The sequence below is a fragment of the Bison bison genome, unplaced genomic scaffold (genome assembly GCF_000754665.1).
Source record: "Bison bison bison isolate TAMUID 2011002044 unplaced genomic scaffold, Bison_UMD1.0 scf7180017864341, whole genome shotgun sequence".
Taxonomy (NCBI): domain Eukaryota; kingdom Metazoa; phylum Chordata; class Mammalia; order Artiodactyla; family Bovidae; genus Bison; species Bison bison.
The window spans coordinates 4846090-4872882 of record NW_011494913.1 but is presented as its reverse complement, the minus strand read 5'-3'; the positions used below and the strand labels follow the sequence as shown (position 1 = coordinate 4872882).

At 39.8% G+C, this 26793-nt stretch overlaps 1 protein-coding gene across 1 annotated transcript in view; it reads left to right on the top strand.

Annotated features, from left to right (window-relative positions):
• The window catches only part of PTPN20B (protein tyrosine phosphatase, non-receptor type 20B), a 33998-nt gene extending 23161 nt beyond the window's left edge, over positions 1-10837 (top strand). The window contains exons 7-9 of the mRNA XM_010854513.1: positions 1025-1240; positions 9831-9893; positions 10772-10837. Coding sequence (XP_010852815.1) covers positions 1025-1240; positions 9831-9893; positions 10772-10837 — 345 coding nt within the window. The remainder of the gene's footprint in view (positions 1-1024; positions 1241-9830; positions 9894-10771) is intronic.
• The last annotated feature ends 15956 nt before the right edge of the window (positions 10838-26793 follow it).

The following is a 26793-nucleotide window of genomic DNA, read 5'->3' as shown; positions in this document are numbered from 1 at the left end:
AGAAATCCTTCCTGAATTTCTTCACGAGCGTGCCCACTGGAGTAAAATGAGGGTTCCACACTGGGGAAGGGGTGAACCCTCTGAAAGAATGATGGGTAAACTCAAAGCATCTTATCTGTCAACCCCTGGGAGAGTCCAGAACTCCACTTTCAGGGCTCAGCGAAAGAATAAGGACCAAAGTCTACTCACATGGTCATTAACCACCCTGTCCTGGTTGCCAGAGGAGGTTGCTTCCCATCAAACCCTGATTAAGCAGCTTGACAGCACCTACCTGTTTTAATTAAATTTAGTATCATATTTGGGCTTCTCTGGTGAAGAATAAAGAATCCGCCTCCAATGCGGGAGACCTCGGTTATATCCCTGGGTTGGGAAGATCCCCTGGAGGAGGGCATGGCAATCCACTCTAGTATTCTTGTCTGGAGAATCCCCATGGACCAAGGAACCTGGCGGGCTACAGTCCATGGAGTCGCAAAGAGTTGGACATGACTGAGCGACTAAGCACAGCACATCATAATATTGAATCCAAGATATATTGCTTTCCTACATTATTCCCAACATGTTAGCTCATTTCCACTCTGTTTTGGATTCCTGGTTTGTTTGGTTTCTTCTGCATTCTCATGGTGCAGAAGAAAGATGGTAGCGTTAGATTTGGGAGGACTACATTATTGTCCCAGCTCTAAACATATGAGCTTCCTGACCTAGCATACATCTATCAGTCACTCAAATTCTTACTTTTTCATCTGTAAAATGAGGATAACACAGTGTCTGCCACCCCAGGGCTGATGTGAGGATTAAATGAGATAATGCATGTGAAGTCTTTGGTACTGTTCCTCCAGAGTAAGTCCTAAATTCATGTTACCTGTTAGTAGACTTATTTTTATTAATGTATTACCATATGGCCATTATTATTACTATTTGTGGCATATTAGAAATTAAGAGAAGCTCTCTAATATGAGAAGTTGATAAATCTCTCTTCTCTCTCTCCCCTTCCCTGTCTCTCTCCATCCCCACCCCACCCCCACAGACGGGAGCTAGTCACTTTGTGAAACACTTGCAGTTCACCAACTGGCCAGACCATGGCACTCCTGCTTCAGCAGAAGGGTTTATAAAGTACGTTCGTTATGTGAGGAAGAGCCACCTCACAGGGCCCGTCGTCGTCCACTGCAGCGCAGGCGTGGGCCGGACAGGGGTGTTCCTGTGTGTGGATGTCGTATTCTGTGCCATTGAAAAGAACTTTTCAGTAAGTGTGTGAATTAAGCACCCAAACTGATGCTGTTAGTAAACACTGTATTTCTAACAGCCTTCTCAGAGCTGGAGACTAATAATATTTGACCTTCAGGAGCAACTGAGTCAATAGAGAGCGTGTCAGCTTTCGATACCTGCTTCTGACTTAACTGCTGCAGGTTCTTGGAGGTGGTTCTGAGGATTAAACTAAATAGATAATGCAAATGAATGGCTTCAGACAACGTCTGGAGTACAGTAAATATGAGTCCATTTTTCTTTTCTTGCTTCCACCCACATGTACAGTTTTTAGAGTCTTGTTAAAGAATGTCAGTGATGTGTGCCTGTTTATTTTTTGGTTGCCCTGCATAGCATGTGGGATCTTACTTCCCTGACCAGGGGTCAAACCTGTGCCCTTTGCAGTGAAAACATGGATTCTTAACCAGTGGATCACTGGGGAAGGCCCAAAGGTGTGTCTGTTTTTAATGAGTAGAAATACATGCATGTGAGCACATTGGGGAAAAAAGTAGACTTCAGAGTTAATGAGAGGTCCCTGGGTCTGACTGCTAGTTTGCCACACACTTTAGATTTTGGTGACTTTGTACAAATTGCTCATTTTCTCTGAAATCTAGTTTTCTCTTACATAAAATAAGGATAATAATATTGCTGGGTTTTAGTCAACCATTAACATTTCTTTACTTTCTTCCTAAATTTGGAACCAGCTAAGAGATAGACACAAGAATTAGACATGTAGTGATTTTACTGTTACCTTTAGATTGACTACTTAGGGAGCATGACTTTAGATTTGTGCCCCAGAAGGCCTGCTTGTACTGAACTGCTTTCCTGTGCTGCCGAAGTGAGGGAAGACATTGTTTACTTAGCAGGCACTTGGGTTGGGGAGGGTGGTGCCTCTTACTGTGTCTCCAAGGAATAGGAAAGTCGGCAGCTCAGTCAAAAGGCAACAAGGGCTGGGAGGCATTTGCCCTGATAGGCAAATTCTGCGGTTATCTTATTATCAGCATAAATGTTAAATCACTGCTCTCTCAGGCTATATGCAGTTATACCCCAGCAGTGACCAGGCCACCCCTATGACAACAAATGCGTTGCATAAATTCTACATGTTTACATCCTAAGGTCGCATTATGTTGGGGATAGAAAAATGGCCTCTACCAGGGACTTTCTAAAGGACAGAGGAAGTCTCTTCTTCTCAGAAGCTTGAGCCAGTATCTCCTAGCATTTCCCTGTTTGTGATTCAGCTATAACCCTTTCCTTAAACTAACCACTGTGGGAGATACTGGTCCATTAAAGTCAGGACTACTCTAGGCTATAAGGCTGAGGATAAAAAAGTAACGGTTTCCCAAAGCAAGCTGAGAGTTTTATTACAAACAGTGAATATAAACTGGGTGGTCAAAAAATGACAAAAATACTAAAAAATGGTGAAAATTTCAGTAGTATGAATCTGATGTTACCTGTTCCTGTAATTAATGTTGTTTTATCCTTTTAATAGAAAATACATTAGCATAATTTTTATTTTATAGGTTCTTCATCATAATTAATTTGTTTATATTTGTTCTCATTTTATATAACTTACAGAAATTGTAAAAACTATAAATATTGTATTTTATGCTTCTACGGAGCACTTTTTTCCCCTGCCATTATACCTTTTGTAAACTCAAAATGTGCTTTATAATAAGTCATCCATCAACTTAAATAACAGTGTTTTTCTTAGCAGTATGTAAAATAGTGATGTATTTTACAATTAAGGGTGCTCCCCACTCCAGTACTCTTGCCTGGAAACCCCATGGACGGAGGAGCCTGGTGGGCTGCAGTCCATGGGGTCGCTAAGTCGGACACGACTGAGCAACTTCACTTTCACCTTTCACTTTCATGCACTGGAGAAGGAAACGGCAACCCACTCCAGTGTTCTTGCCTGGAGAATCCCAGGGACGGGGGAGCCTGGTGAGCTGCCGTCTATGGGGTCGCACAGAGTCGGACACGACTGAAGCGACTTAGCAGCAGATTTGATGGAAAATGGTTCAGAAATAGGAAATGCATCCAATGTTGCCTTATTGGCTTTTCATAGAGGCTTGAGATGTCCAGTATCCTTACTGATGCCCATCTCTACTCTTTTCAGAAATTTTGTTCACCAGAGCTACTCAAAGTATGGTCTTAGACCAGTACCAATCTGTGAATGTTTGTTATTTGCAGAAAGATAAGTTTTCTGAAATTGAGAGTAAGCATTTAGAAACTTTCAAAGCAGTTTGATATATTTCAGAGACATCCACAAGCGTGACAGTGGGTTGGTCTGGTAAACAGGATGCAGACCGGTTTGTATGCCGTGGAACTCACACAGAGTCCTACGTGCTGCAGGCTGCTTTCAGCCACATGTGACCGACATTTTAAGATTAGTTTATCAGTTATAACTCTAAAGGATATGAAGATCTGAGAAAATATAACACTTTATTTCTTTTTACTGTTATTTTATAGTCAGTTTTATTTTTAAGTAAGCTTGCGTAAAAATCCTTAAAACACTGGGAACAAGCTGGCTCTTCTCTTGAGGAAAACCTGAGATTGTTCTGTAGTTGAAACATTCTTGATAGAACTTTCCCCTCTAACATGCTGTTCATCATACAGCGACAGTTAAATATCAGTTACCATATTATTATGTAACGAAGTGAATAGTCCAAAATTTAACACATTAACCTTCACAAAATCAAAAATACTTACCGTATCACTAAACACACTGTCTGGTTCATCTGGAAGGGGTTCTTTGGTTTTTGTTTTTTTGGTAGCAAGACTGTTTTTAAAAATTTGTTTTTAATTGGAGGGTAATTGCTTTACAGTGTTGTATTGGTCTCTGACATACAACAGCGTGAATCAGTCACAAGCATACATATGCACCCTCCTTCCTGAACCTCTCTCCCACCTCCGACCGCATCCTGCCGCTCGAGGCTGTCACAGAGCACCAAGCTGAGCTCCCTGTGTCGTATAGCAGCTCCCCGTGCAGCTGTCTGTTCTACATATGGTGATTCATATGTCTCAGAGCTACTGTCTCAGCGTGTCCCAACCTCTCCTCCCTTCACCGTGTCCACAAGTCTGTTCTCTACGTCTGTGTCTCTATTCCTGCTTTGTGAATAGATTCATCAGTACCATTTTTCTGGATTCCACGTATATGCGTTAACGTATGATATTTGTTTTCCTCTTTCCGACTTACTTCACTCAGTGTAACAGTCTCTAGGTTCATCCACCTCACTAGAACTGACTCACATTTGGGATAAATTCTTTAATCTGTGTAACTATCTCAGACTGTTTTCTTGTCATTGCAGTTCTTCGACCAGAACATAATCCTACACAAAACTTAAGCTCCAAATTACATTCGATGACAATGTCGTACTTTGCAATTTCATGCCATTTAAAATTAGTTCAGTTCAGTTGCTCAGTCGTGTCCGACTCTTTACAACCCCATGGACTGCAGCACACCAGGCTTCCCTGTCCATCACCAACTCCCTGAGCTTGCTCAAACTCATGTCCATTGAGTCAGTGATGCCATCCAAGCATCTCATTCTCTGTCCTCTTCTCCTGCCTTAAGTCTTCCCCAGCAATGAGGACTCTTTTGCAATGAGTCAGTTCTTTGCATCAGGTGGCCAGAGTATTGGAATTTCAGCTTCAGCATCAGTCCTTCCAGTGAATGTTCAGGACTGATTTTCTTTAGGATTGACTGATTTGATCTTGTAATCCAAGGGACTCTCAAGAGTCTTCTTCAACACAACAGTTCAAAAGCACCAGTTCTTCGGTGCTCAGCTTTCTTTATGGTCCAACTTTCGCGTCCATACATGACTACTGGAAAAACCATATTTGTGAGCAATTTTGTGCCATTTAAAATTAGTTAGTTGTAATTGCCAGTAATAAAACAGAAAAGGAAAAATTCTTCTTTCTTATCACTTCATGTTCAAATCACACATATACTGAGTCATTATGTTAGCAGTATCTTTTATTCAATAAGTTGTGATGGTAAATACTTTGCTACTTTTGTTTTGTGAGCTGGTACTGCTCTGTATCACTCGCCAGTCCCTGAATTTGTCACACTGTGATTTCATTAGAAAAATGGAACTTGACCTTTTTCTGCCACACCTTCACTCCAAATTTTCAATAAAACACTTTCAGTATGACTTCTATCACCATTGTCTGGTTGTCGTGTATGTGTTTTTAATCTTAGCCGTTCAAAGCATAATTTTGTAAGTCTGCAAAGTATATATGTTTCATGTGAAATATTGAACATGAGCTTTTTAATTTAGTATTCTTTAAAATAATTCTTTTGTCTTGGAGCCTATTTCTTTTGTTCTGTATGTGACAAGTAAATTTTAATTGTTTCTTTGCTATGTTAGCCAGTACATCTTTGCAATTAATACAAGTGTGGTTTTAGCACTTCACAGTCAATAATGGCTCTAAAACTCAATATATGAGGAATCACAATTCCAGGTAAAATTAACATGAACTCTTTTGGTCTTCATTTCTTTGAAGTTACTTCCATTATTATTATTTGGTTAACCACTAAAGCTATATTCAGAAAAGCTGTGCTTTTCTTGAGAAGACAATCCAGTGACACTTCTTTTGCTATCAGTAAATTAAGGTTAAAAATCAATGATACAAATTTATTTCCATAACTTGCCTAATCTTAAAATATAAATTATAAAACAGACTTTCAAGAAACAATGGATTCTAAATTCAATGAAGTTGAATTTGTATCATATTTCCTTTCATGGATCATTCTTTCAGTGTCAAGTTTGAGAACTCTTCACCTTGCCTGGGTCCCAAAGAATCTTTCCAATGTCATTTCTTCAAGTTCTGTGGTTTCATGTTTGACATTTAAGTCTGTAGCCCATTTTGAGTTCATTGTTTTTAGAAGGGGCGAGGCTTAAGTCAAGGTTCACTTTTTTTTTTTTTTGCCTAAAGATGTCCAGCTGTTAAGTTTCCTTTGTTGAAAAGGCTATTCTTCCTCCACTGAATTGCTTTTGCACCTTTGTCAGAAATGATTTTGAATATTTAGTTCAAAATCATTTAGTTTGAATATTTTGAATATTCTAGTTCCATATTCCGTTTCATTGATCTATGTATCTATCCTTTGCCAATACCACACTTTGGATTCCTGTAGCTATATAGGAAATCTTAACACAGGGAGAGTGATTCTTTCTCTTTCAAAATTGGTTTAGCTATTATAAGTCTGTGCCTTTCAATATAAATTTTAAAATTAGCTTTTCTATGTTTATAAAAAAAGCTTGATGAATTTTGATAGGATGAATTTTACTATGTTGGATCTTCCAATATGAATGTGGTATGTCAATTTATTTAGGTCTTCTTTGATCTTCTTTGATTTCTTTCATCAGCATTTTGTTATTTTCATCATACAGCTTCTGTACGTGTTTTGTTAGATTTATCTTATTTCATTTTCTTTCAAGCAGTAAATGGTATTGTGTTTTTACTATTGTGTTCATTGTATGTACATGTATATACAAGTGCAGTTGATTTTTTCATGTTGATCTTGTATCCTGTGATCTTGTTGAACTCACTTTTTGGTTCTAAGAGGGTGTTTTGCCCTGCTTTGTTCTGTTTTTAGATTCCTTGAGATCTTCTACATAGATGATCATCCCAGCCGCGAGCAGGGACATGCCTCTCCCTTCCCAATGCATTTGCTTCTTATTTCTTTATCTGGTCTCACTGCACTACCTGGAGCTTCAAGTGTTGTATTGAAAACGGGTAGAGCGTACATTTTTGCCGTCGCTAATATTAGGGGGAAAGCCAATGAAAATAATTCGTTCTGTGAAAGACCCTGTGAGGTAGATGGAAAGACAAGCTACAGACTCAGAGAAACTGTTTGCAACCACATGTCCAACAAAGGTCTCACACCTAGAATTTGTAAAGACCTCAAACCTTATAAGTAAGCAAGCAATTCAGTTAGAAAATAGGTAAAAGACATGAAGTTTCAATGATAAGTATGAATCAATGACATGAAAAGAGGCTCAACTTCATTAGCCTTTAGGTAAATGAAATCAAAGAGATTTCAAACCAGTCAATGTTAAAGGAAATCAACCCTAAATACTCTTTGGAAGGACTGATGTTGAAGCTCAATGCTTTGGCCACCTGATGCAAACAGCTGACTCATTAGAAAAGACCCTGTTGCTGGGGAAGATTGAAGGCAGAAGGAGAAAAGGGCGACAGAGGATGAGAGGGTTGGGTGGCATCACTGACTCAATGGACATGAGTTTGAGCAAACTCCAGGAAATGCTGAGGGACAGGGAAGCCTGGCGTGCTGCAATCCATGGGATTGAGAATAGTCGGACACAACTTGGCGACTGAACAACGACAACAAAATGAAATTAAAACCATGATGAAATATCACTAGATATTGATTAGAAAGGCTAATACAAAAAATAATGACAACACCAAATGCTGATGAAGGTTTGAAAAAAACTGGGTTAGTTATACATTACTTATGCTTCCCAGGTGGCTCAGTGGTGAAGACTCTGTCTACCAATGCAGGAGACATGGCTTTGATCCATGGGGCAGGAAGATCCCCTGGAGGAGCAGTGGCAACCCACTCCAGTATTCCTGCCTGGAGAATCCCACAGACAGAGGAGCCTGGTGGGCTACAGTCCATAGGGTCTCAAAGTGTCAGACACGAGTGAGCAGCAGCAGCATCCATTGCTTATAGGAATGAATGTAAAATGGTGCATCCAGTCTGGAAAGTAGTTTTTAAATTTCTTAGAAAAAAAAAAAACAAAAGCAGAATTAAACTAATCTTACCATATAATCCTAGCAATAATACTCTTCGGTGTTTATTCCATGGAAATGAAAACTTCAGTTCATGTAAAAACCTGTATGTATGTGTTCATAGCACATCTATTTATCATCCCCCTAAACTGGAAAACAACCTAGATGTCCTTCAACACACCCATACTGTGAATACTGCTGCTGCTGCTGCTGCTGCTGCTGCTGAGTCACTTCAGTCGTATCCAACTCTGTGCGACCCCATAGACGGCAGCCCACCAGGCTCCCCCGTCCCTGGGATTCTCCAGGCAAGAACACTGGAGTGGGTTGCCATTTCCTTCTCCAATGCGTGAAAGTGAAAAGTGAAAGTGAAGTCGCTCAGTCGTGCCCGACTCTTCGCAACCCCATGGACTGCAGCCCACCAGGCTCCTCCATCCATGGGATTTTCCAGGCAAGAGTACTGGAGTGGGGTGCCATTGCCTTCTCCGACTGTGGAATACTATTTAGTAACAAAAAGGAATGAACTATTGATATACTCAATTTTCATGAATCTCAAAGCAATTAGCAATGACAAAAAGTCTCAAAAAATTGGATATTAAATGATTCCTTTATGTAATCTGCTTGAAATAACAAAACTGTAGAGATTCAGAACAGATTACTGGTCGCCAAGGGTTGAGGCAGTTGGAGCGGGTGGGTAGTTCTAATAGACAACAGGAGGAAGGCTTATGGTGCTATAGTTATGCGTCTTGGTTGTGGCTGCAGTTACATGGATCTTCACGTGTGATAACTTTGTATACAGTAATACATGTATGCCTATGTTGACGAATGATTGCATGTAAAACTGGCAAAATATGAAAAGGCTAGTAAATTATACCAATGTCAATTTCCTGGTTTCGATATTATACTCTAATTGGTATAATACTAGGTGAAAAGATACACAGACTATCCCTGTACATTTTTTGCAACTTACTATGTATCTATAGTTATTTCAATATAAAAATATTTAAAGGAGTAATTAAACTTTTAAGTTATAGTAACACAAAGTTGTAAAAATAAAGGCATACTTAACATTTCTCTGATTTTTATGTGCTTTTGGATGATAGTTGACAGTTGACAAATCTTAAATTTCATGTCGTCTTATTGCACATGTCTGGTCCTCAGCTTGCACCACGTGTGACTTTTCAAGCAAGTTGAACAACACCTGAGCTGGTCTATATCCTGTTCCACTGATGAGGCTGCTTGGCATGGCACCACTGTCAGATTGCCATTAAGATTTTCTAAACACTTGTTACCAGTTTCTGGACTTAGCTCACTTTGGTCTGGCAACAGCCTTTTGCAGACCTGCACCAGCTTGGTGACCACACTGGGCAGTGCTGTTCTCCATGCACAGGTGCAGAATCTGGGGTTGGGCCAACTGCTGCTCAGGGTCTCCATTTGAGTTGAGAGGGCTCTTTATATGAGAAACAGCTGTGTTACTGTTGTGGCCAGAAAAGGTTTTCTATGCTTCAGACTCTTGCAGAATCACAATGCTGCTTTAAGTTCTCCCTTTGGAGAACAGAAAAGTATACACAGGGGCAAATTTGTTGTTATTTCTTTTGGAGAACATTTCTTATTATAAATGATTGCTTCCTGCTTTTTCCTGGAAACCCATTTGAACAAGTCTTCCTTATCCACTAGACTAGGTTAAACATAGTACATGCTCTTATGACTGAAAACGAGAACTTGCCAGTTAAATCTTGAGATATCTTTTACTGGAAAGAAGTATGGCATACTCCTTAGGCATCTGTGGGTTTTGTGTTTTCCCCCTCTCTGGATAATACAAAATTACTGTCATCCTGTTACAGTTCGACATCATGAATATAGTGAGCCAAATGAGAGAACAGCGTCATGGAATGGTCCAAACAAAGGTAAGTCATGCCACATAAATTCTCATAAGAACAATAATGATATAAAGATGAATATTACATTGTAACATACATTGTATAGCACGTTACAATTTGTAAAGCTTTTTTACCTACACAATTTCATTGAATTCTCACTGTTTGAGGTAAACATAAGTTATGCTCTGACATTACTGATGACCTACCTCAAGTTCAGAGCAATGAAGTTTGTTTTATCAGAGAGCAAGTGTAGGAGCCAAATCTGAAACTGAAGTCTCCTAATGCCCAAACACATGCTTAGTCCATAATACCATGTTATTTAAGTAACATATCTAAAGTTATTTTCCATAAATTTATGAATGGCAATTTTAGGACATTTATTTGCAACTAAAGTATCAGTCATTGGCACGTCATAAAAAAGATAGCATAAATATCACAGGTATTAATTATACTAATTATTGAAGGGTCAAGAGAATATGGATAATAAAAACAGACAGGTACCCCTAAATCTTTTTTATGGTTTTTTAAGGCAATGTTCAGTGATATGAAGTATTTCCTTTGAACTAGGGTTGCCTAAGAGATCTGAGGCTACATCTTTAAAAAGTTTAAATTTGATTCATCCAATGAAGATATAAAGAGACTGATATTGAGTCAGATTCCCCTCTGTTCAGTTAACTAATTCTAGACCAAAGACTATATTATTACCGTTTATCTTCCTGATGCTTTAAAAAATGTATTCATATAAGAAGTTCTTGGTTAAATGTTAACCTTTTTTAGGCAGTTCTTTTTAGGTTAAGGCACTCTTTTTAGGCACTTTGTGGTTAAAAAGTACAAATGTCTTTTCTGAAAGTGGATATTGGTATTCAATTAACATTCCATTGTTTTTCATGTATGTGTGTGTTTAGGAGCAGTATATGTTTTGTTATAAAATTGTGCTTGAAGTTCTTCAGAAGCTTTGGACTGTAAAGTAAGAACTATTGCCTCACACTTGAAATTATAAGCAAGTGGCTTGGAGCCTCCTCTTAAAGAACACGTTCGAGCTGTGCTTGAAGGGCTTTGCTTATACAAATGTGCTTTCTTGGTATATCGTTTGACTTTCTGACAGTTCCCTGAAGGCAGTGCCATTTGGTTTGGGGTAAATGGTGTTTACCCACTGATCTTACTTAGGTAATATCAAATACCTTCCCATATTTTCCCATGAAATGAAAGTTGTGTAAAACGACTTCCGTCTATTTGGTTGAAGAGATTACAGAACCCAGTAAAGGATTTAAACTCTATTATTTAAGATTTTGTTTGGAAAGACAGCTGGAGGGAGCTGAGAATTTTCAGATCACAAGATCATGAGCTTATATCATGATTTCTTACAAGCATTTTCAAGACAGATACGTATCCACGTTTTTTAACTAGAGTCTGTACTTTTAGGTGGTATTTGAATAGCTTAAGTCACTAAAGAACCCAGTTAGAAAGGCTCAACTTTCTATGCAAATTGGATCCCTTTCGCTGTGTTTCTCTACTCCTGTGGAGCCCCAGGGACCTCAAAGGACAAGCTGCCTTTCTAGAGCAGCTGGACAAGGTCTGGGGATTTTCATGGGTGGGCAGAGTTCCTCTTCTCCATCACTTGAGCACACTGGTGGACAGTCCAAAACTAAAATAGATGTCTATGTAGAAAGTCCAAGAGGAAATTTTTGCCCGTTCTTGAGTTCTTTCCTATCCCACCCTAACACTTTACATGTTAGTCTGCTTTGTTAAAAGCAAACATTACACTTGCCTCTTAATCTCTGCCCTTTAGCTTTAGAGGGCAATAAACTTTGATATAAGCTTTATTACGTACTTCCAGGTATCTGTTACGCCAGATATATTTTTCAAACTAAAATCTATGATGATTATTTTTTTCTTCAGTGTTCCATTAAATCATTTATTTCCATTACTGCCCCACCTCTGCCGTGACATTTAGAAGTTGGCTTTGGGAACCAGGTTCTGGAGAACCAAATTTGTAGTTGTGAAAATGAAAACTTCCATATTCTGTTTTTCAAAAGATGTGGCCATTATTCAATTCATCTTATTATAGGACTTTGCCTCATACAGTTATAATGATATTTTTGTCAAGGAATTTTAGTGACCAGTTATGCTTGATTATAAACTATAAAGCAAGTGATACATGTCTTTCTATGATGTAGTTCAGTTGAGATCAGAGAAGTCTTTGCATTGTACTGAGAAGGTTTCTAATATTAATTCATAAGTCTTGAATTTTTAAGAGCTTATTTTGTTCCCTTAGCTGAATGAACACTTGAATAGGTTGAATTAAAATTGATACTTCTCATTTTAAAAATAATTAAATGCTGGAAATGTAATTTATATTAAATGAATTGATTTTGCCTATTTACATTATTTTTGTAAATAATAATCTGTGGTAAACATTAATTTTGATGATTGGCGTTTAATATTTATATTACTAATTTTCTCTTCTCTCATAGTAAAATAATAAATATAATGTACAGTAATATTTATGAAAAGGATTCTATGCTATTATTTAAATTGAAAGATTTACTATGTATTGCCTGAAGTATTTTTATTATTTGGACCTTGAAATGTTCTTATAAAGAAAATTTCCACAATTCTTGATGGAAACTGGAAACATGTCTCTTCTTTAATGTCTGCCTCATATTTTTATAGCTGGACTAATTTTTAGTTTTTCAGGGAAATAAGTAAATATGAAAATACTAATTGCATTTGTTTTTATTTCATTTTGGGGAAGTGAATCCCAAATTGAAAATTTTTGACTAATTGAAATGCAAAGTTTTATGCCAATAATAAATCAGTTTTTGCCTTAGGATATGAATATGAAACTCCCACTAACACCTATGAAAGTGAAAGTGAAGTCGCTCAGTTGTGTCTGACTCTTTGCAACCCTGTGGACTGTAGCCCACCAGGCTCCTCCATCCATGGGATTCTCCAGGCAAGAATACTAGAGTGGGTTGCCATTTCCTTCTCCAGGGGATCTTCCTGACCCAGGGATTGAACCCAGGTCTCCCTCATTGCAGGCAGACGCTTTAACCTCTGAGCCACTAGGAAAGCCCTAACTAACACCTATATGAGTATATAAATGCTTATTTAGAGGAACTTTTACAACATTTAAATATAAGCATATATGTACATATTAGCTTCAACTTTAAATATAGTTTAAATCACATGCTCTTGGTGAATTTATATATTGGACCCAAACTTTTCAGGAATAAATGTAGATTTTATGCTCATGTAAGTCTCAACAATTTATTTTTCTTTTGGACCTTTGCCGGGGTCCAGCCCCGGTGGATCCAGGGAATTCGAAGGGGAGACAGCATCAGCAATCAGGAAACAACAGCTTATTTAAATGTTAATTAAAGATATAAAGAGTGGTTAAATAAGGATAGCTCAGTGAGGAAATTCAGTGGAGAAAAGAGGCTGAATAATTTCTCAGCCTCAGTGAGAGAAAGAACGACATGGGGAGACCAAGTTTCGGTGAACAGGGCCCGCACTTTATTTTCCAAAGTAGTTTTTATACCTTAAGTTATGCATAGAGGATAATGGGGGAAGGGGTAGAGTCATGCAGTAAGCCAGGCTTTCTTCCTGCAAACTTATCATATGCAAAAGTTTAGGTGATTTGCATCATCTTCTGGCCGGAGGCCTGTTAACATTTTAAGACCCTTTCTTCAGAAAACTTATTTTTCTCTAAGGGTGATTAGTCAGGCGACACCCTCCAAAAGTATTAGATAAAGTTGCATTCCTACAGAGCAAAGGTGTGGTGGGCTACAACAAGAAAAAGAATTAACTCAAGGGTCCCAGGTTACAAACATTAAAGCTACTACTTACACCAATTATATTAATCAATACACTGCCAGGGACACAGCAGGTAAGGGATATGGAAACTTAGCAGCAAACATTGGCCCAACAAGTGAAAAACCCTTCACCAATACAATTTCTAATCAATCTTTTAACTGCTCAAAGGAATCTGTATTCAGACAGTTTAGAACATCTCATGCCTTTCACAGTTGGGAGGCTCTGAACAATCACATGTGGCCGGAAAAACCTATTCAGGCAGGCTAGAGGACTTCCAAAGGAGTTTGTAGGTTGAAACACTGTCACACCCAGGAATTATTAACTGGAGCTGTAAGTTAACTCTTTTTTCAGAGAGAGGTAGTGGGGGACAGCCCCCCGTAAAGTCAGAGGTGTAGGTGAAAGCACAAAGCAGAAAGTAGGCAGACTCTGGTTTTGGGGGTAGATGCTCAAGAATTTCCAGGGGGACTCCTGAGGCTCGATCCCGACTTTGTGTATGCTGAGCCTCCTTCCTCATGACCTTTGCCACGGGCGGAGCTCCTCATGCTGGCTCCCGGCAGACCTTTCACCCCCAATTTGTCTAAAGGACTATTGAATTTTTTATTAAGTTTACAATTGTTACTCAAAGGTCATTTCAGTGATTTATTTATACTGAAAAATTTCAAGGAAAACAGCTTAAATAACTTTAAAACAAATAAGTTTCATGTTCTACTTACTTTTTCTTAATCTCCAGAAAAAATTAATTTTCCTCAATGTTGTCTTGAATTTCAAGTAACTAAACGAGAATATTGGAAAGTATTCATTAAATAGGTCAATGATGGGACAATGAGTCATTCGGGGGAGCACTCAGTTTGTCCATTGCCACAATCACAAAGCAATACTAATTACCTCATAATGAGACAGTTTGAATTAGAAGGAATTTTAAAAGATATCTGATGCAACCGTCATATCTGAAACCTCAACATTTTTTAAATACTACTAGCAAGCAACATCATATTTGGAGATGAAAAAATAGAGTCTTCTGATTAACAAAACAGAACCTCATGTTAGCACTATAGTGAGAACTGCTCTACAGTTATCCAGCCAACACAATAAGATTGCAGAATGGTATAATTGGCATAAATGTTAGCAAATTGGAACATATAATCTTTTGTTTGGATATTTTGCCCACCTAGAAATAGTGAACTCAAGTATAGTATTAGAAAACTCATTATGAAGTATGGATAAAAAATATCTATGCACCAAAAATTAATCTTTCTCTATATCAGGGGTCTGGAGAAGGCAATGGCAGCCCACTCCAGTACTCTTGCCTGGAAAATCCCATGGATGGAGGAGCCTGGTAGACTGCAGTCCATGGGGTCGTGAAGAATCGGACATGACTGAGCGACTTCACCTTCACTTTTCAGTTTCATGCATTGGAGAAGGAAATGGCAACCCACTCCAGTGTTCTTGCCTGGAGAATCCCAGGGATGGGGGAGCCTGGTGGGCTGCCGTCTATGGGGTCGCACAGAGTCGGACACGGCTGACGCGACTTAGCAGCAGCAGTAGCATATCAAGGGTCAGCAAATTAGCCTGCAGGCCAAATCTGACCTATTGCCTATTTTTGTAAATAGAGTTCTTCTTTGTATATTGTCTGTAGCTGCTTTTGTGCTGCAATGGCAGTGGCAAGGTGGTAGAGATCATATGGCCCATAAAGTCTGAAATATTTATCATCGTGACCCTTTAAAGAAGAAGTTAGCTAACCTCGGATATATATCTCTAATGGGAAAAGTATCTCTGAGCAATAGGGATATGTATCGTATATATTCTATAAAATGTATAAAATACTGAAGATTAAACTTAGCGGGAACTTGACCAACCAATGCTGATATTCTGAATGAATATAAATGCATGAACCATGATATTTTGTAAAGAAAAATTAATTGTGAGGAAGGGAGAGGGTTTGCCTTAGCAATAATCAAGGTATTGTCCAAAGTCACAGTAATTAAAACAATGTGATGCTAGTATAGGGATACATAAATGGTTCAGTGGAACAAAATAGTCAAAAATAGACTCCATAGACTCATATATATTTGTGAATATTTAATGCATGTGTGTGCATGTTCAGGTGCTTCAGTCATGTCTGATTCTTTGCAACCCTATTGATCATAGTCCCTGCCAGGCTTCTCTGTCCATGGGGATCTCCTGGCAAGAATACTGGAGTGGGTTGCTATGCCCTTCTCCAGAGGATCTTCCTGACCCAGGGATTGAACCTCCATCACTTAAGTCTCCTGCATTGGTAAGCAGGTTCTTTACCACTAGCACCGCCTGAGAAACCCATTTCATTTAATACATATCATATGTGAAAAATGGCATTTCAAATCCGGAGCTTCAAAATATATGAAGCCAAAAACTGATAGAACTGACAAAAGTGGAAAGATAGAAAAATCTTCAACTATAGTTAAAGGTTTTACCTCTTAATAGTTGATAGGAATAAGTAGACGGAAAATCAGTAAGCCTGTAAAAGAGTTGTGGAGCAGTATCACCCTGCTTCACCTAATTGACATTTGTAGAGCACTGCACCAAACTATAGCAGAACACACAGTTTTTAAAGTGCGTGTGGAATATTCACCAGCAGATTATATTTGGGGTTAAAAATAGTCTCAATATAATTAAAAGGAAAACAACTATATGTTTATGGAATTAAATGGAGATCAACAATATAAAAGTATTTTGAAAATTCCAAGGTATTTGGAAATTTAACAATGTACTTCTAAATAACTTATGAGTCAAACAAAAAAGAGAAATTAGAAAATATTTTGAAATGAATGAAAACAAAGGATATCAGCTTGTAAGATGCAGTGACAAAGTTTAGGGGGAAACGAAAAACTTTTTTGAGAGAGCTAGAGCAATATTTAGAGGGGAATTTGTGGCCTTAGATACATATATTAGGAAAGAAAGGGCAAAATTAGTAAGATAAACAAGCATTAATCTCAAGAAGTTAAAGGACAGCAAAATTAGCCAAAGTAAAGTTGGAGGAAGTTAAGACTAGAAACAAATGACATAACAAATATATAATAAGGGGAATCAATATAGCTTGATCAACATTGATTCTATTAATAGTAAGACATCTAGAAAGCTGAGAGAAGGCATAAATAATGAGGAGCATGAATGGAAAACAAATTATTATAGAATCTGGAGACTTTACAGAAAGAAAATGCAGGCTCCAAGTAAAGACAAAAAAAGCAAAAGCAAAAGTGAGAACGTATCAAACTAAAAGGCTACTGCACAGCGAAGAAAACTGTCAACGAAATGAAAAATGCAGCCTATAGGAAGAGATAAAATATTCCTAAATCATGCCTGAAAATGAGTGAATTCCCAAAATTTATAAAGAACTCACACAACTCAATAACAAACAACAAGTAACAACAAACCAAAAGGGAAGCTGATTTTTAAAAAATGAGCAGATGATCTGAACAGACGTTTTTTCCACCCAAGATGTCCTACTGGTCCAAGAAAAGATGCTCAGCATCACTAATCGTCAGGGAAGCGCATATCAGAACCACAGTGAAACACCACCTCACACCTGGCAGATTGGCTGTTACCAAAGAGATACATAAGTTTTGGCATGTGGACAAAGGGGAACCTGCGTAAAATATTGATGGGAATGTAAATTGGTGCAGCCATCACAGAAAACACCATGGAGGCCCCTTAAAGTGAAAGTGAAAGTCGCTCAGTCATTTCTGACTCTTTTCGCAACCCCATGGACTATTCAGTTCAGTCCCTCAGTTGTGTCTGACTCTGCAACCCCATGGACTGCAGCACGCGAGGCCTCCCTGTCCATCACCAACTCTTGGAGTTTACTCAGACTCGTGTCCATTGAGTCAGTGATGCCATCCAACATTCTCATCCTCTGTCGTCCCGTTCTCCTCCTGCCTTCAATCTTTCCTAGCATCAGGGTCTTTTCAAATGAGTCAGTTCTTTGCATCAGGTGGCCAAAGTATTGGAGTTTCAGCTTCAGCATCAGTCCTTTCAGTGAATATTCAGGACTGATTTCCTTCAGGATGGACTGGTTGGTTCTTCTTGCTGTGTAAGGGACTCTCAAGAGTCTTCTCCAACACCACAGTTCAAAAGCATCAATTCTTCATGCTCATCTTTGTTTATAGTCCAACTCTCACATCTGTACATGACTACTGGAAAAACCATAGCCTTGACTGGATGGACCTTTGTTGGCAAAGTAATCTCTCTGCTTTTTAAAAGCTGTCTAGATTGGTCAGACCTTTCTTCCAAGGAGCAAGCGTCTTTTAATTTCATGGCTGCAGTCACCATCTGCAGTGATTTTGGAGCCCAAGAAAATAAAGTCTGTCACTGTTTCCACTGTTTCCCCATCTACTTGCCATGAAGTGATGGGACCAGATGCCATGATCTAAGTTTTCTGAATGTTGAGTTTTAAGCCAACTTTTTAATTCTCTTTCACTTTCATCAAGAGGCTCTTTAGTTCTTCATTTTCTGCTTAAGGGTGGTGTCATCTGCATATCTGAGGTTATTGATATTTCTCCCGGCAATCTTGATTCCAGCTGGTGCTTCATCCATTCCAGCATCTCTTATGATGTACTCTGCTTATAAGTTAAATAAGCAGGGTGATAATATACAGCCTTGACGTACTCCTTTTCCTATTTGGAACCAGTCTGTTGTTCCATGTCCAGTTCTAACTGTTGCTTCTTGACCTGCATACAGATTTCTCAGGAGGCAGATCAGGTGGTCTGGTATTCCCATCTCTTGAAGAATTTTCCACAGTTTATTGTGATCCACACAGTCAAAGGCTTTGGCATAGTCAATAAAGCAGAAGTAGGTGGTTTTCTGGAACTCTCTTGCTTTGTCTATGATAACAGATATTGGCAATTTGAACTCTGGTTCCTCTGCCTTTTCTAAATCCAGCTTGAGCATCTGGAAGTTCACGGTTCATGTATTGTTGAAGCCTAGCTTGGAGAATTTTGAGCATTACTTTGCTAGTATGTGAGATGAGTGCGATTGTAAGGTAGTTTGAGCATTCTTTAGCATGCCTTTCTTTGGGACGGAATGAAAACTGACCTTTTCCAGTCCTGTGGCCACTGGTGAGTTTTCCAAATTTTTTGGCATGTTGAGTGCAGCACTTTCACAGCATCATCTTTTAAGATTTGAAATAGCTCAACTGGAATTCCATCACCTACACTAGCTTTGTTCGTAGTGATGCTTTCTAAGGCCCACTTGACTTCACATTCCAGGATGTCTGGCTCTAGGTCAGTGATCACACCATCGTGATTATCTGGGCCATGAAGATCTTTTTTGTATAGTTCTTCTGTGTATTCTTGCCACCTCTTCTTAATATTTTCTGCTTCTGTTAGGTCCATACCATTTCTGTCCTTTATCGAGCCCATCTTTGCATGACATGTTCCCTTGGTATCTCTAATTTCCTTGAAGAGATCTTTAGTCTTTCCCATTCCATTGTTTTCCTCTATTTCTTTGCACTGATCACTGAAGAAAGCTTTCTGATATTTCCATGCTATTCTTTGGAACTCTGCATTCAAATGGGTATATCTTTCCTTTTCTCCTTTGCTTTTCACTTCTCTTCTTTTCTCAACTGTTTGTAAGCCCTCCTCAGACAACCATTTTGCCTTTTCATATTTCTTTTTCTTGGGGATGGTCTTGATCACTGCTTCCTGTACAATGTCACAAACCTCTGTGCATAGTTCTTCAGGAACTCTATCAGATTTAGTCCCTTAAATCTATTTCTCACTTCCACTGTATAGTCATAAGGGATTTCATTTAGGTCATACATGAATGGTCTAGTGGTTTTCCCTGCTTTCTTCATTTTAAGTCTGAATTTAGCAATAAAGAGTTCACTATCTGAGCCACAGTCAGCTCCTGGTCTTGTTTTTGCTGACTGTATAGAGCTTCTCCATCTTTGGCTGCAAAGAATATAATCAATCTGATTTCGGTATTGACCATCTAGTGATGTCCATGTGTAAAGTCTTCTCTTGTGTTGTTGGAAGAGGATGTTTGCTATGATCAGTGCGTTCTCTTGGCAAAACTCTATTACCCTTTGCCCTGCTTCATTTTGTATTCCAAGGCCAAATTTGCCTGTTACTCCAGGTGTTTCTTGACTTCCTACTTTTGCATTCCAGTCCCCTATAATGAAAAGGACATCTTTTTGGGGTGTTAGTTCTAGAAGGTCTTGTAGGTCTTCATAGAACCATTCAACTTCTTCAGCATTACTGGTCGGGGTGTAGACTTGGATTACCATGATGTTGAATGGTTTGCTTTGGAAACGAACAGAGATCATTCTGTTGTTTTTGACATTGCATCCAAGTACTGCATTTCGGACTCTTGTTGACCATGATGGCTACCCCATTTCTTCTAAGGGATTCCTGCCCACAGTAGTAGATATAATGGTCATCTGAGTTAAATTCACCCATTCCAGTCCATTTTAGTTTGCTGATTCCTAAAATGTCAGTGTTCCCTCTTGCCATCTTCTGTTTCACCACTTCCAATTTGCCTTGATTCATGGACCTGACATTCCAGGTTCCTATACAATATTGCTCTTTACAGCATCAGACTTTACTTCCATCACCAGTCACACACACAACTGGGTGTTGTTTTTTCTTTGGCTCTATCCCTTCATTGTTTGTGGAGTTATTTCTCCACTGATCTCCAGTAGCATATTGGGCACCTACTGACCTGGCGAGTTCATCTTTCAGTGTCCTATCTTTTTGCCTTTTCATACTGTTCATGGGGTTCTCAAGGCAAGAATACTGAAGTGGTTTGCCATTACCTTCTCCAGTGGACCATGTTTGTCAAAACTTTCTACCATGACCCGTCTGTCTTGGGTGGCCCTACATGGCATGGCTGATAGTTTCATTGAGTTAGACAAGGCTGTGGTTCATGTGACCAGATTGGTTAGTTTCCTGTGATTGTGGTTTTCAGTCTATCTGCCCTCTGGTGGAGAAGGATAAGAGGCTTATGGAAGCTTTCTGATGGAAGAGACTGACTGAGGGGAAAACTGGGTCTTGTTCTGATGGGTGGGGCCATATTCAGTAAATCGTTAATCCAATTTTCTGTTGAAGGGCAGGGCTGTGTTCCCTCCCTGTTATTTGACCTGGACAAACTATGGTGGAGGTAATGAAGATAATGGAGACCTCCTTCAAAAGGTCCCATGCAGGCACTGCTGCACTCAGTGCCCCCAACCCTGCAGCAGGTGAACGCTGACCCGTGCTTCCACCGAGACTCCTGGACACTCACAGGCAAGTATGGGTCAGTCTCTTGTGGGGTCACGACTCCTTTCTCCTCGGTCCTGATGTGCACAAGATTCTGTTTGTACCCTCCCAGAATCTGTTTCCCCACGTCCTGTGTAAGTTCTGGAGGATCTATTGTGGGGTTAATGGTGACCTCCTCCAAGAGGGCTTATGCCATACCCAGGTCTACTGCACCCAGAGCCCCTGCCTCCACAGCAGTCCATTGCTGACCCGTACCTCCTCAGGAGACACCCAAACACAGTTCTGTCTCAGTCTATGTGGGGTCTCTGGGTCTTGGTTTGTACAAGGTTTGTTTGAGCCCTCTGAGCATCTCTGGCGGGTATGGAGTTTGACTCTAAATGCGATCTCGCCCCTCCTACCATCTTGCTGGGGCTTCTCCTTTGCCCTTGGACATGGGGTATCTCCTTCAAGTCACTCCAGCGCTGCACAGCCACCGCTCAAGCACCATGCAGCTGCAGCTCCAGCCGCTCCGTGGACTATACAGTCCATAGAATTCTCTAGGCCAGAATACTGGAGTGGGTAGCCGTTCCCTTCTCTGGGGATCTTCCCAACCCAGGGACTGAACCCAGATCTCCTGCATTACAGGTGGATTCTTTACCAGCTGAGCCACAAGGGAACACCTTAAGGAGTTAAAAATGGAACTATTCTATGATCCAGCAATTCCACTTCTAGGTATTCATCCAAAGAAAATTAAAACACTAATTTGAAAAAAATATATGTACCCTCATCTTCACAGCAGCATTATTTACTATAGCCAAGATATGGAAACAACCAAAGTGTTCATCCATAGATGGATGAATGGATATAGATGTGAGATACACACACACACACACACACACACACACAGATAAACATACACACAATGGAATACTATTCAGCAACAGAAAAGGAAATCTTGCTATTTGCAAGAACATGAGTGGACCTTGAGGACATTATGCTAAGTGAAATAAATCAGAGAAAGACAAATACTACATGACCGCACTTAAATGTGAAATCTAAAAAAAATAAAAATCTAAAAAATCTAAAAAAAATCTAAAACAAAGCAAAGACCAAGCTTATGGATATAGAAAACAGATTGGTGTCTACTAGAAGCCATAGCTGGAGAAGGCAATGGCAGCCCACTCCAGTACTCTTGCCTGGAAAATCCCATGGACAGAGGAGCCTGGTAGGCTGCAGTCCATGGGGTCGCTAAGAGTCGGACACGACTGAGCGACTTCACTTTCTCTTTTCACTTTCACGCATTGGAGAAGGAAACGGCAACCCACTCCGGTGTTCTTGCCTGGAGAATCCCAGGGACAGCAGAGCCTGGTGGGCTGCCGTCTATGGGTCACACAGAGTCGGACACGACTGAAGTGACTTAGCAGCAGAAGAAGCCATAGCTGGGGAGTGGACGAAATGAGTGAAGGGGGTCAAAGGTACAAATTTCCAGTTATAAAATAAGTCATGGGAATATAATATACAGCTTGGTGACCATTGATAATAATATGGTCACCAATAAAATATCTGAAAACTGCTAAAAGAGTAGATTTTTAAAGTGCTCATCACAAGAAAAAAAATTTAAACATATGGTAAAGGACGTTAACTAGACTTGTTCTGGTGATCATTTTGCAGTGTATACAAATACAGAACCATTATGTTGTATACCTGAAAACTTACATAATGTTATATGTCAATTATCCCTCAATAAAAATGTTGAAAAAAGAAAATGAAAGCATATCAATAAGTTTGTGCCAATACACTTGAAATGGACAGATTCCTAGAAAAATACTAAAACTAATAATCAAAATAGAAATTCATAGTAAGTAGGTTTAAAATGTCAAAGAAACGGATTCCTAATTAGAACCATTCCTCAATAAAAACCAGGTAGGTGGCTTCACTGGCAAGTTCTAAAAAAATAATTAGAGATTTCTCCAATCTTATCCAGTTCTCTGATAGAAAAAAAGATTAGCATAACATTGCTAGCGAAACCCAGAAAGGAACTATGAGAACTCATCAGGTCAGTCTGACGCATGAACATGTATGCACATATCCGAGACAAAGTGGTGGCAAACTGAGCCCAGGAAAAAACTGTTAGAAGACAGTTTAAAGACAGTGTAATTATTACTTTAATTACAAAATATACACAAGACAAAATGTGTGTTTATCTTATCAATTAATGATAGGGAACCCCTAACCTAGTTCTCAGGAAAAATTTAAAAAATCATTCATAATTAGGTAAAATATAAGCTATAAGAATAAATTTATAGTACAGGGAATATAGCCAATATTTTACAATAACTATTAATATAAACGGATTATAACCTCCATTGAGAACACCAAGTAATCCTTTTGGTCCACTTCAAAGTCTTTCATGAATTTTCATGGCAATATAAAAAGAATCATGATCAAATTTGGCTTATTCTAGGAATGCCAAATTGGTTTAACAGTGTAAAATCAATGAATGTGATTCATCACATTAATGGATTAAAAGGGAAAATCCTACACACAGCTCAATAAATGCAGAAAAAAATTTTGATGAAATTTTATATCCACTTGATTTTTAAAAAGAAAGTTCTTAGCAAACTAGGAACCGAAGAGAATTGCTTTAATCTGCTAGCAAACAGATGCAGCAAAGTTACAGGAAATGCTCATTTAACCGTAAGACATGGCTGCCCTCCGACAAGTCAAGGGCTGCTTCGGACTTGTCTTCTGAAATGCTGGGGAGCTGTGGAACTGGGGAACCGAGTCCGCTACACAGTCAAGCTTGGATAGTAGCTCCAAGGAAATGACTCAGTGTCCCTTCATGGGAAAGATCATGCCTTCCTTACTGCTGATGATTCTTTCTAGATATTTGAGGGCTTTGGTTAATTATACACCATAGAACAGCATTAATATTCTCAAACAGTATCCTTTCTGCTCAGTATCAGCACTTGGGATGTCAGCAATCCAGAAGCAATCTTTTCACAAATCCAACGTAGAAAACTTACTTCACAGAAATGCCTGTTAGTGTTTTTATTCTCTCAAAAAATACATCTGAAGAGCTCAGTACTGTAGTGTTAGGGTGCTTGTTTACAGGGAATTCCGCCTTTATGAAGCAGAAAATGAAGCAGAACATTAAAGCTGTTTGCAACAAAGGGCCAGATCAAAGAGACACAGCAGTCAGAGTCTGAGCAGTTCTGGCCCTACAAAACAAAACGGTGCGTGAGTCCCTTAGGGACTGTCCAAGCTGGCCTGTCATTGAGCATCGGGGTCTGTTGTGGCCTGCCTGGAATGCCTGAGCTGGCATACTACTGTGAGCAGCTTATTTTTATGAGTGTTCTAATGACCTCTAAGGGGAGACAATGTCTCTTCCCACTGGCACTAACTGCTACCCTCAGAGCTGAGTGATGGCATTTGGCCACAGTGGCCACCCCCTAGCTCCTCTGGTCAAGTCCTGTGGGGGAGAGAGGGGGCAGAGAGACTGCCAGGCTCCTGCCAGAGACAAGGAGCCTGAGTAAGGCATTTGTAAGGAGGCCTGGGGTTGAGCAGGGTCACTCACATCTCCTCTGGCTCTTGACCTTCAGGGGAAGTATGTTGATGAAAAGATAAGCTATAAAAGCAAGTCATAGAAAGCAGTGCAATAATAACAAATAATCTAGGAATACACCTTTGCTGGGATTCATTAAATGAGAAGAAAAGAGGCCTCTGCTCATCACTGTAATACCGAGGCCAGGGCTAGATCTGTGCCTGTGGCCAGGATGGTGTCCTACTCGGAAGGCGTCTGGGGAAGTGCAGCAACCTGCGCAGTAATGCTGGGAGACAGCGAGAGAGCCTGGGTAGATCTGTGGGCAGGGGGCACCCTGCTGAGTAGGCTGCTTTGCTGGAGAACCACAAGTGTGCACTACTAGACTCTGATGCTGGGAGGGACTGGGGGCAGGAGGAGGAGGGGACGACAGAGGATGAGATGGCTGGATGGCATCACCGACTCGATGGACGTGAGTCTGGGTGAACTCTGGGAGTTGGTGATGGACAGGGAGGCCTGGCGTGCTGAGATTCATGGGGTTGCAAAGAGTCGGACACGACTGAGCGACTGAACTGAACTGAACTGAAGTGCCCTCTCTGTCTATTCTCACTCACAAGTTCCCTAGTTGTCCACACCCAGATACATGGAGTGTCATGCAGGTGTGATCTCCTGGTACTTCTCTGCTTTCCCCACCACCCACCTTTCTTCAGAGCAGAGCAGGAAGGGACAGTGTCACATTGCACTTAAAGCCCTCTCCTTGAAATAGGTGCAGACTTACAAAGCACTACGCACTTTTCTCACCCTCACCCCTAGACTGTTAGAGTGATTGTTTATATCACAGCTTGTTTATATACTACAGCAAACACAACATCATAACTATTGATGGGTGACTTTCTTATGAGCTGTCATAGGCTCAACTGTGCTTTCCTCTGCTTTGAGTCATTATTACTGAGTGTGATGCCTAAATAGAGTAAGTTCTCAGTAAAAGTCAGATGAATGGAGAATGGATGAACAGAAAAGTTGTCTGCATACCTATCATGTAATGTCAGTATTCTGGAGCAATGTTCGTATCATAGGCATTGGTTTATGACATGAGCATACTATCCAGAAATGCTTAGGCATATTCCACAGAGACCAGTCCCATGAGAGTCAATACGAGAAGAGTTCTTGGGACATACTGCATTCCATAGGCTTCCTGGTGGCTCAGTTGGTAAAGAATCTGTGTACAACGCAGGAGACCTGGATTCGATCCCTGGGTTGGCAAGATCCCCTGGAGAAGGGAATGGCTACCCACACCAGTATTCTTGCCTGGAGAATTCCATGGGCAGAGAAGTCTGGGGCGCTACAGTCCATGCGGTCGCAAAGAGTCGAACATGACTGAGTGACTAACTTCATTCTGCGGGAGTTCCATAGTACAGATTAGTATACTAGCATCAGATGGACCAGAAGAAGGACTTGCACACAGAAAGTGCCATCTCTCTTGATCTTTGGTATGAAATTATGATTACAGGAAAAAGGATGAATGAATTAAATATTGGGTTGTAATAGAAAACTTACTTTTGTCTCTTTAGTGGTTACATAGGAATTCTATTGCATTTATTAGCATTTATCCTCCAATCGCTTTTCCCAAGAGGGGCTCATGAGTTCTATATTCCATGTCTGGAATATTTGAAAATGTCTTTCTCGTGTAGTATGATGTTTGTCTGCATAAAATTCACATGTCATTCTTTTCTCATTTGGAGGGTTTTGTAGATATTGTAGAGATTTGTAGACATTTTGTAGATATGCACCTAACCGCATAGCATTGAATGTTGTTATGGAGGAAGCTATTGTGTTGAAAACATAACTCTCATTCAAACAGACAGGTAACATATTTCATTGTTCCATTTAACTTATTAATGGCCAGACCAGCAGGAAGACAAAAAGGTTGGCTGGGTTTAAGAAACGAAAATTTTCCCCAAGCACCATGTACTCACGTTTAAACTTCTGTTGTTCTCCCATGGCCTTTTTCTCCTCCTCCTCCTCCTCTCTGAGGTCTTCTGTCTCCTCTAATTCTTGTTTTGTGGGTCCGTGATTCTCATCTGTCAGGTGTTCTTCAGCCACTGGTTGCCTGTCTCCTCTCCTCTGGTGTTTGAATGTTTCCCATGGTCGCTCCTTTCCACTTGGACAGGAAACCCTGCTGTCTACAGTGAACACTCAAGGGTGGTGTGGGTATCGTCAGGACTGGAAGCTTGGACTTCACTCTGCTGCCTCTCAACTTGTCCTTATTGGCGCTGACTTCTCGTATGTCCCTGCTCCTCAATTTCAAGTAGTTCATATATTTGAATGAGTGAATGAATGTCCATACCTTATTTTTCGGGTG